The 10,677-nt window shown below is 47.1% G+C and overlaps 2 protein-coding genes across 2 annotated transcripts; both read right to left on the reverse strand.

Moving 5' to 3' along the window:
• Positions 1-502: 502 nt before the first annotated feature.
• Positions 503-3,462, reverse strand: LOC102298629 (complement component 1, q subcomponent binding protein). Its single transcript, XM_005926818.3, has 6 exons — positions 3,067-3,462; positions 2,481-2,631; positions 2,321-2,411; positions 1,417-1,512; positions 1,210-1,335; positions 503-1,109 (listed from the first exon to the last, which is right to left on the reverse strand). The coding sequence occupies exons 1-6, from the start codon at positions 3,317-3,319 to the stop codon at positions 960-962; spliced, it is 867 nt and encodes a 288-aa protein (XP_005926880.1). The 5' UTR covers positions 3,320-3,462; the 3' UTR covers positions 503-959.
• Positions 3,463-3,879: 417 nt separating this feature from the next.
• Positions 3,880-10,242, reverse strand: dhx33 (DEAH (Asp-Glu-Ala-His) box polypeptide 33). Its single transcript, XM_005926820.3, has 12 exons — positions 9,837-10,242; positions 9,393-9,553; positions 9,067-9,294; positions 8,785-8,955; positions 8,470-8,655; positions 8,255-8,366; positions 7,522-7,681; positions 7,340-7,428; positions 7,125-7,252; positions 6,823-7,026; positions 6,655-6,741; positions 3,880-6,384 (listed from the first exon to the last, which is right to left on the reverse strand). Exons 1-12 carry the CDS (start codon positions 10,045-10,047, stop codon positions 6,076-6,078), a joined length of 2,046 nt encoding a protein of 681 aa, XP_005926882.1. The 5' UTR covers positions 10,048-10,242; the 3' UTR covers positions 3,880-6,075.
• Positions 10,243-10,677: the final 435 nt, after the last annotated feature.

Raw genomic sequence — 10,677 nt, forward strand, 5'->3', positions numbered from 1 at the left:
GACATGACATTGACCAATCAGATGAAAGGAAGAAAAATAGGGTCAAAATTCGTACTTGTAACTTGCAGGGTTTTTTTTTTTCTAAGTCCACACACAAATCTTTGTTACGCACACACAAATTCTTTTTACACATACGAAACTGATTTACAAGTACAAAATATTTATGACCACATTTTCAGCCCATAACAACTTAACTGACTTAAAACTTGGATTACTTTCTGTTCAAGGGCCAAAAGTAACGACTTTTTAAAAATGTTGTCTAGAAACAAATATCTGCATCTGAATATGCATGAAGCTGCAAGCAATCGACACATTTCTGTTACTTTGTAACCAGAACGCTACTGACCAAGCAAGAGCTCAAAATATCAGGTGCTTGACGGGTCTTAGCTGTGTGCCTGCTGGTGACAGTGTCAAAAACTAGTTTATGAATTAAAATGACTTTTTAGTGCATGAAATAAAGTCACACTGTATGAACACATGTAAAAATGAAAATAGACAAACGTACTGTATTAAACCGTTTTATTGAACAGCGCCGTTCCTTCCTCTGACCAACATGATTCACATTCAGTAAGGCCACACTTTAGACTCAAAGCCAGGTGGTCACGCTTTAAAATCAGAGGCTGTCACATTTACACAAAAGAGATGATTTTTATTGAAATGTTCAACGTCTCACTTTGACAAATTGTCCCATTACTGGCTTGAGCACTGTTAGAATATTTAAATATTGACTGCAATAAAGCAGATTATACACATGTAAATCTTTTCATACATTTGTGTCTGAACCTCAAGCTACAGAAAAATAGCGTCACAAAAAGCACATCTGCAGCCACGTGACAGCTGCTGGCCGATGGCATCATCAGTCTTTTAGGGTCATCAAACATATCGATTGACCGCCGAGTGCTTTAGTCTAACTGTACCCTCTCACCTCGAACTCTCCCAGAATGTGCACTGAAGTAAGGTTAATTACATTTGACAAAGCCTTGGAGGTCTTCCAGGAACTTGATGTACTCTTGATGCTCGATGGCCGTGCTCAGCTCCGTGAGCTCATCGGCGAAGGTGTTGTCGACCCCACGGTCAGCCAGGAAGTCCATCAGATGGTCATACAGGGCCTGAGAAACAGTACAAGAAAGTAAGCAACCTTGAACACAGCGGCGGTTTCAGTGACTGTTATAATTGAACCGTTGCTGCGTGTACTGCCTCGGCTCTCACCCAGTCCAAAGAGTCTGTGTTGAGGTTGTAGCTCGTCTCCTTCCACTCTGAATCTCCCTGTGGCTGAAAACTGACCTCTCGAATGGCAAAGATGTCGCTCTCCTCTTCTCCCTCACCGTGACTCATCTACAAAATACAAATTGTTCAGTATTGAGCACTGTACTGCTCCTACTGGCAGTATTAGACATTCATTTTATTTGACTTTACCTCATCTTCAGGGAAATGGCAGTCGAACACCAGGGAATGTTTGGCAGCCTGCTTTGTCACTTCAACAACAAAGTTGGGTGTTGATACAATCTCCGGCTGCAAAAAGGGGGAAAAAGCTTAATACGTGAAACGTTAAGGTTAAAAACGTCAGTGTGTAAGGCAGGAGCCGCCTACGGCGCTGTGCAAGCGTTTAAGTGTTGTTAGGAAATGAGCAAATGGAGGAGGCGTCTATTGAAACCAGTGCAGACATGAAAGTAGAAGTAGAAGTAGATAAACGAACTTCTCTCGTGTTCTCTGTCAAATCTTTGCTGTATTTTTTCATCCATTTCTTAAGGACGCAGCTTTCAGACACTCTTCATCTGCTGTAGATAGTTTAGGGCAGGGGTGTCAAACTGCAGGCCTCGAGGGCCGGTGATCCACCACAGCTGATTTAAATGGCTAAATGACCTCCTCCACATGTCTTGAAGTTCTTCAGAGGCCTGGTAACGAACTAATCACTTGATGCAGGGTGATATCTAAGACCTGCAGGAGGCCTGGAGTTGGACCCCCCTGGTTTAGGCCTATCACTTGTTGTCCAGTTTCCTCAGATGTTTTTAAAAGGCCATATTGCACAACATGCTGCAATGACAGCTCTTTGGGAATCATCTTGTTGTTGCAGAAATACAATGTTTAACCTGTCAAACTGCGTCCAACCATCGCTGGCGTGTTTTTCACAGTTTCTACTAAAGAAATGGGAATAAATGTTTTTGTGACAGGCTGCTAGCAACGAAGTGCTTAAAGATACAAGTTTAAGTTCTTTTCTAAATTGTCTGTTGTCTTTCGTAGGCGTCTTTGGTTATGTTTGAAGGACACACAGGTCAGTGTTGAAAAGCTTAACCTCGTCCAACCACTGGCTGTGCCTCACCTCCTCTTCTGCTGATTTCTGCTGTGTCTGTTCCACTTCTTCCTCAAAGTTGGGAGGAATGCTGTTGTTGACGTTGAATGTGACCGTGACTCTGTGAAGAGCAGAAATACGGTGAGCTCGTCTGTCACGCCACGCTGCCCACACATTTTAGCAGACTTACTTTTCTCCAGAAACACTTCTTGTGAGTTTAGCCTCTGTGCCATTCATCTCCAGCTCCCATCCTCCAGACACCTTAGGAAGACTTTTGTTTTTCTGGATCTTCTTCTCTTCTTTGATTTCATCAGACAGGAAGTCGCCAAAAGCTTTGTCACCTGAACAAAGAGGTTATGGTTTCATCATGAGACGTGATGCAGTTTGTTTAAAGGTTTCATTTTGACAATTAAAATGACCATCGAGGCTGATTCTAACATTTTACACAACACACGGGTGCTGGTAAGACTGCTGAAAATGAAACATCTGCTTTGTGGCTGTCCAAAAACTTCTCGTTTGACACTATGAACAGTCCTACACGTGTCACGTGTGCTGAATGATCAAAGAGCCTTTTTCAGTGACAGCCACTAATCACAGTTTAAGGTGAAAGACTCCGAAGATGCTGATCTCAGTCTATAACGATCGTTAAACAATCTTTTTTACCCCTTTAAATTGTAAAGGACGTGTTGGTCCAAGCAGTCCAAGTTGTCGGATCCGTCTAATGTTACGTTTATTGGCTGCCTGGCTTGTATAAAGCAGATTAAACCAAACGTCACCTTCTGTGTGCAGTCCTCCACAGCCACACGACACCGACGGACTCAACACCTTGGAGCTGAAGAGTTTGGGCCTGTATCCAGACGAGGCTCCGTTATTACTTAACAGCCAGAGAGACCGGGCGAAAGGCCGAGTTATTGCCGGACTCGGAGAGCGCAGTGCCGGGTAGCTGAGGGGCAGAACTCGCGCTGCGGAGGTGCTGGCTGAAGAAAGGCGAGCAGCTGCTCCCACCGCACGGACGACTGACTTTAGCATGATTGTACAAAAACCCCTCGACCTGTCACGACAGAATCAATGCGCTCAGTGCCGCACAGCTAACTGTGAACACCGGTTACCGACGCTGCTTCTAGAAGACGCCGACAGCACGTGTGGAAGGACACATTGACCCAGATACTCTTTGCGCCGGAAGTAATACTCTAAAAGCGAAAGACACGAAACAGCAATTTTAAATATTAAAAAACTACACCGAATACGACAAAAAGGACTATAACAGAAAAAATAAATAATAAATAAACTAATTAAAGTTATTTGGAAAAATTACGTGTGTGTAGACGATTGTCTACGCATCAGCGCCCCCTGCAGTTCAAATCAGCGAGAGCAGAGGGCGCTGCAGCTTTTTACAGTGTGGCTACAAATCTAAAACTTCACGCTGTGACACAAAACAGAAACGCTTACAAATACATATGTAAGGAGATTAAGTGCAAAAATATCTGCGTGCAGGGGCGAGATTTAATAAGGCTTTGCTCCAGAGTTAAACCCCGCTTTGGCTTAAAAACTGTCAAGATTCAATAAAATAGTCCCAGCCTCAGTTCTGCTACTGAAAAGCTTGTGGGGGTTTATTTCGATTGGTTTACCGTAGTGCATTTGTAGGAATTTCCCGTTTCAGTGTGTGTGCATACATGATCGACTGAGGTTCCTAAGGACGGGGGTGCATCAGCCAAAGTAAAACAGACACTTCGCTGATCAGGTGCATCATGTGAATCCCTCCCGCCAGCAGATGGAGCTGCTTTCCAGTGTTTCAACAGCCCGCAGACAGCGTCTGTGAACCTGTCTTTGAACGGCAGCAGGGAGATCCTGTGTACCTGAAGTGACTCAATGAACACAGTCTTGAGACGCTTCTCATTTCTGTTTTGCTACTACAATGGGAAATAAGTCCATTGAAACATAAAGAAACATAAGTTTGTGCACTTCTAATGAGCTTGAAAGTCCAAATATTTGGTATGAACACTTTATTCTTCATCACAGCCTAAACTCTCTTAGACAAGTCTTGCCATTTCTTTGAGTAGTCTTCAGGAAGAGTCATCCGGGCTTCTTAACGGACATTCAAAGCTCTTCTTTGCATGTCGGCTGCTTCACTGCTTCAGCGATGGAGACGTCAGGCCACGACTGATGGTGCGCTGTTGCGTGCTTTTCTATCCAGGTCTACTTTTACTGCATTGGCAGAGTGTTTGTGACCAATATGCTAAAAAAAACAAACACACTACTCTTCTGATAGTATTGCATGGTGGGTCAAAATCATAACTCCATCATAACACGAGCCCCTGGAGGAAATGTCATCTTTGGCATTTTCTGTTGATTCAAATAAAGAAATGGGAGCGAATGATATAGTAACACAGCGTCTAAAGATATGACAGGTTGTATGTGGAGACAACACTGGCTTCTTCCTCAAAGTTATGCAAAGTGTTGGCTGTTTAAGAGACTTGAATAATAATTTAAAAAAACCCAAAACGTTCCTTTGAAAATGGTCAGAACTGAAAATGAGTGAAAAAGCATCCAGCATCCAACGGAGAGCTTAGCCTGGAGAACTATTGCTCAAAAGCACTTAGGTCGTCTGCTTGGAAGCAAAATGTTTTTAAAAACGAGGTGGCTCAAGACTTCCGCACAGTGCTTAAACCATACTATGGCCATAACACAACAACACTAAACACATGTTAGAACCTGACTGACGTGTGCCGAGTCAGGTGGATTCGTTTTTATTAGAATATGTAACAAACATGTATTAGGATCAGATGATCCACGCAGAGAGGAGCCCCGGCAGGCGTGCATTCGTTCCAATAAACTTCATGCAGATCAGATCTTTTGATAATTCTCTAAAGCATTCAGCGTTTGACTACAAAGTTAGAAACTGTATATTTTATTCAGGTTATATTTTACAATCCTGAGTCCAACGTGTAAAAAAAAAGACACTCCGTCCTGTTCATCAACACGCCGTCATTTACATTCTACGAAGCGTGACGGAGCCGAGCGATCGGATCGCTGAAAAGATTCTCCACGCGCTGCACGCGTCTGCACGTACGTGTGGTGACTGCGTGGGCATCTGCACGACCAACAGCAACGAGCAGAACCTGGAGAGGAAGGCATGCTGGACGGTGACACGACTGCAGATGGGAAGAAGAGCATGCACGAGCTAACAAGGCTGTGTAAGTGAAACCATGTCAGTGTGACACGCTGCGTTTGTTTTTCATGTTGTGAATAAGGGAACAGCTGACAGTAGACTGAAACAAATCTACTTTGACTGCATAAAGAAACCCCTGTAAGACCACTTCATGTAGACCCCAAACAATCAGAGTGCTTTTCTTAGCTCCTGAAAAACTCATCCTTCAGAGTAGAGCAGCCACTGATCTGTCTGCTGTAGCGTTTCCATGGCTATTTGGTAGCAATGAAGAAGAACATGGTGGAGAACAGCCCCGTGCTGTGCTCCTTTGAGGTTACCTGTGCTGTGTAACTGCATGCAACTACTGAAAGAATCAAAGCAAGACACTTCAAAGCAAACTGGCTTTTCAGGCCAACCGTGTGGCTAAATGACGAGAAGAAGAAATTACAGCTCATAAAATTGGAATGACAGTCCGGAGGAAGTCAAGCTTCGATATGCAGACTTCTGCTTCAGTGACACATGCCCAATGCTTGTCAACTGGGAGGTAGTGAAATCCAGAGTAGTTTACGACACAGCGAACGTTCTGCACCAACTTGCAATAAGAGTCTTTGTGGCAGGAGGCCCGTTTCTTTGTTGGTTAGCTCTTGTTGAGGTGGAGCTTGCGGCCAAAGTACTCGGGCGCTGCATCCAGCAGCCAGTCGGCGTCGACCAAACAGAGGTCTCTCATGTAGCAGCGGGAGGTGTGCAGCAGCTCGTTGAAGACCACGTACGCTGGCTTGGCCTGGAAAAGGACGGAGGACGGGTGGATGGCCACGGGCTGGTGGGTGTCTAGAGCCAAGTAGCTGCCGTCGGGCTGCAGCTCTGCAGCGTTGACAAACATCCCGTGGGCAAGGCAGCGGCGAACGCTCGCCGTGTCTGCTCCACATGATTCCAGTTTCAGGTTCAGCTGGGAAAACAAGACGTGACTTATTAGACCGGTCACATGCGTTCACCGCAGAGACGCACAAAGACAGGTGTGCAGCAGAGATCAAGGAGGAAAGCACCCATTCATCAACTCGCTGTTTTCAAAATAGCCCCGGAGGCGTTAGCCTGTGAGATGATGCACATTCATAATAATATTTACACATTAAATGTTAATAAATACTCTGTAGTTGATCAGGATAAACAGCGATTCCTGGGAGAATCCCTGTGTGCTGGCACAGGTCAGCAGATGTACCTTAAGGCAGATTTCTTTAAGTTGTGCCTGGACGTCTTTCACGAGGCCCATGTTCCTGCTGTTGACAAAGTTCTCCCGACACCACTCCTACAGCAGCAGAGATCACGTGACAGCTCAGCAGCACGATTTCATTTATGTATTTTCACTAGTTGTGTTCATCGCACCCACCTTGTTGCCACTGACTTTCTTGAACGCTCTGTAAATGTTTAGCAGCGTCATGTGGTCTCCTTCACTGGACATGAACTTCTTGCGCACTGCAAGCACCTCGTCCCGCCGGGCCGGAGGGTTGTACAGCACGGTGTCCACAGACAGCAGCGACACGATGCTCAAAATCTCCTCAGAACACGAGTAGTCCGGGGACAGCAGGATGGTCTGCGGCGTGGAGCAAACAGAGGGGTCTGCTTGTGAGCTGACACTTTGTCTTTGACTAAATGTACAAAGAATATCAGAGCAGAACCAGCAGGATTTACTTTGGCATATCTGGGCTCCAGAGGGAAGCTCGCCATCTTCTTTCCCAGAGTGGTGAGGAACACCTGCCCGTCCTTCTTCTCCACAGCTCCCAACAGCTCCAAATGATCCACAGCAGAACGGATGGCCTCTGGTGGAAAACACAAAGCACTACTACAGCTAACTCTGCAACGCTTACCAGAGGACCAGAGGGGATTCCTGACTGACAGCATCTTACCTGGAGAAGGTTTGGACATGAAATCAAAGTTTGTCACGTCTGGAATCCCCAGAGCCATGAGCTGCAGCATCACACCTGCCAAGTTACACCTGCGGGTGAGAAGCATCACACACAGCTAAATCAATGAGACACGTGAGGTGGATTTTTACTATCACGCGTGTAGAGCAGACTCCACAGCCTACCTCTGAATCTCAGGAACAGTCGTGGGGACGAGGTTGTCAAATTCCTGCTCAGTGTAAAGACGATAGCAGAAGCCAGAGTCCTCCCTGCCAGCCCGGCCTGCTCGCTGCCACGCCTGCGCTTTGGAAACACGCTGCACCGCCAACACCTCCAGGCCGCTGTCTGAGAGTCACATCATGCGCGCTGTTAGGAGAACACCTTATCTGTGCCGTTCAATTTAGGATCACAGGGGAGGGCTCGACTTCTTTCAAAGGGTCACAAGCCAAACAAATATTTTTACACATCTAAATGATCCTTACAGCAAAAAAACCCTGGAAACCACATTTTTTCCCATTTGTGGGTTTTTTCCATCCATCTATCTTCTTCTGCTTATCCGGAGCCAGTCACAGGGGCAGCAGCCCAACCGAGGGACCAGACTAAGAACAATTCAGAAGAAGCCCATCGAGGGAACAGTTCCCCCTGCCCGGGATAGGGTTACCGGGGCCCTGCCCTGGAGCCAGGCCCGGGGAGGGTGCCTGCGGGCGAGCGTCTGGTGGCTGGGCCTAAATCCATGGGGCCCGCCGGGCACAGTGCGAAAAAGGGACACGGACCCATCTTCCTGCAGGCCCACTACCCGCAGGAGGCACTGCAGGGGTCGGGTGCACCGTGTTTCCCCCCTTAGTATTAAATGGAAAGACTCAAGCACAAGTATTTCTCTCTGCATGATTTGTGAGTTTGCAATCTGAATCTTCTCACCTGGATTGAAACGTTTGGCCTTCACCATCCCCGTGTCTATGACGTATTTGATCCCAGAGATTGTAACTGATGTCTCGGCGATGTTTGTGGAGAGAATGACTTTCCTGCAGCCCTGGAGAGAAAAACGTTTGCAAGACTTACAACATGATGCTGAATGTCTAAATCAGAAGATACTGCTGAGAGCAGCAGTGTGAGATGTTGAGACATGTTTGTACCTTTGGAGCTGGCAGGAAGACCCTGAGCTGCTGTGTTGGGGGCAGAGATGCATATAGTGGGATAACTACCATCGGGCCACAGCCGTCAGGCAGATGCTTGGCAATGTCCCGACACGTCCTCGCCAGTGCCTCAATCTCCTCCTGGCCCGTCATGAAGACTAAGATGTCGTGTGATGAAGGAGCCTCCTGCATGACCGTGTGTGGAAAATCGTCATCACGACAGAACCTAACCTGTGTTTCCAATAATGATGCTGAAGAAGAGCGGTGCGTTTGTTTGGCTTCATCTAAACTGGAAATAGGAGACACAGAAACTACCTGATGGATCTGGAAGATGGAGACCAGAGCAGCCTGCAGGTAGTCTGACTGTGGCTGTTTGGTGTAGTAGATCTGAATGGGGTGCTGCCTGCCTTCCAAGTACAACACGGGGGACTTGTTGAAGTACTCGGAGAACAGATCCACATCCATCGTGGCCGACATCACTATGACCTGTGGAGGTTAGGACACCAGGTGCAGGCTTTAGAGCAGATGCAGTGAGGCGATTCACACTGCGTTTACTAGAAACGCTGAAGTCACAACACGTGTGAACTTTGCTCCTACCTTCAAGGGAATCTTGTTAAGCTCCTTGCGCCTGCGCTGAGCCGTCTTAACCACACCAAAGAGCACGTCGGTGTGCACAGTGCGCTCATGAGCTTCATCCAGGACCACCACAGTGTAGCGCAGCAGCAGGGGGTCTCCGATGGCCTCGCGCAGGAGCATACCATCAGTCATGAACTTCAGCTTTGTCTCAGGGGAGGTGACATCCTCGAAACGCACCGTGTAGCCAACCTAAGAGGAAGCAACAGAAACACAGCGCAGACGTCAACAACGCAGAGGCATCAACTCCGGTGTCCACAGCAGACGGGAATCCCGTTTATCGTGAGTACCAGCTTCCCCAGCTGAGTCCTCTTCTCCTCTGCCACCCTTCCTGCCAGTGAGATGGCAGCAACTCTTCGGGGCTGAGTGATAGCGATCATGCCCAGCCGGCCGATGCCAGCCTCGTACAGATACTGAGGGATCTGAGTGGTCTTCCCAGAGCCGGTCTCACCTGCCGGATCACACAGGACTGAGTTATCTGACACATACAGATACAGGGCGGAGCCCAAAGCAAACTTTAAATCTATTTATATATTTAACGTTGCATACTTTTGATTATCACGTGGGCAGAAATAACAGAAGACACATGTCTGTGAAGAGACGTTAGCCAGACTTTCTACCCACAAACCCAACACAAAATAGGCAGTTTAAGATAAACTACAGTGTAGAGTGTTGTTCACGTGTGCGGCTGGCCTCAGGTGTAGCAGCAGCTAGCTGTAGCTGTGAACACTCACCTATGAGGACAGCACCGTGCAGCTGCCTCAGCTGGCTCAGGAGCTGAGGCTTCGCTTGATAGATGGGAAGCTGCTTCCTCTGGACGTCTATCGGAGTGCTCGCATTTCCCTTTCTAGGCAGCAGCATTCCAGGCTTGTTCTTATCGAGGCGGAAAAACACGGATCCCGGCTTGAATCTTTTAGCCGGAGGAGGGTCGGGGTCGTGAGGCATGTTCTGGAAAAAGTGACTGTGGGAGCGAAACCGCTGAGGGCCCTTTTTCAGATTGTTTCACGCCAGAAATGAAGAAAATAAAGTTGTTTTCATACTCGCTGCCAGACCAGCGAGCGGCACTGCGGATGTTTTGCTACCTCGGCAAAAAAAACCTTCCCACGTGGTCGGCGCAGAGGTTTGACGTCATAGGTCGAGTCAGGAATGTCGCGTTTATAGCACGTAGTAACATACGTCCTGTGCTGGCGCACGGCCCTTTGACCTCCTGGACATATGCATACAGTTTGCCTTTACTACACCGGCCACGTTATTAGGTACAGCTATTCAACTGTCTTTAAGGGCAGCAAGCGACTGAGTTCACCTCAGTGACTTTGAACGCGGCATGGCTGTTGGTGGCAGCATCAGCAGCTGAGAGCAAAACATCCAGTGAGCGGCAGCTGGTGACTTGATGCTGATAGAGATTTCAGAGGAGAAAGATGGAGCCACTCCTTACATCATAATTCCTTACCCCCTGACCTCAGAAACATTAGTTCATTCCCTCTTTTTAAGTCCACCCTCAAAACTCATCTGTTTAAAATTGCTTATGTTTAAACCTCTGTATGCTCTAACTTTTATCTGTTATTCTTATTATTG

This window comes from Haplochromis burtoni, unplaced genomic scaffold, assembly GCF_018398535.1.
Source record: "Haplochromis burtoni strain Fernald_Lab_line unplaced genomic scaffold, NCSU_Asbu1 Contig_24, whole genome shotgun sequence".
NCBI lineage: Eukaryota > Metazoa > Chordata > Actinopteri > Cichliformes > Cichlidae > Haplochromis > Haplochromis burtoni.

What these genes read in the sequence shown, in the direction of transcription:
- dhx33 (XM_005926820.3), bottom strand. Translation starts at nt 10,047, where the DNA reads ATGCCTCACGACCCCGACCCTCCTCCGGCTAAAAGATTCAAGCCGGGA. An exon ending in ACTGTTCCTGAGATTCAGAG is followed by an intron (nt 7,429 to 7,521) that starts GTAGGCTGTGGA and finishes TCTCACCCGCAG; the next exon opens with GTGTAACTTGGCAGGTGTGA. An exon ending in CATGTCCAAACCTTCTCCAG is followed by an intron (nt 7,253 to 7,339) that starts GTAAGATGCTGT and finishes GTTTTCCACCAG; the next exon opens with AGGCCATCCGTTCTGCTGTG.
- LOC102298629 (XM_005926818.3), bottom strand. Translation starts at nt 3,319, where the DNA reads ATGCTAAAGTCAGTCGTCCGTGCGGTGGGAGCAGCTGCTCGCCTTTCT. An exon ending in TGGAGGACTGCACACAGAAG is followed by an intron (nt 2,632 to 3,066) that starts GTGACGTTTGGT and finishes CTCTTTGTTCAG; the next exon opens with GTGACAAAGCTTTTGGCGAC. An exon ending in AGAAATCAGCAGAAGAGGAG is followed by an intron (nt 1,513 to 2,320) that starts GTGAGGCACAGC and finishes CCCTTTTTGCAG; the next exon opens with CCGGAGATTGTATCAACACC.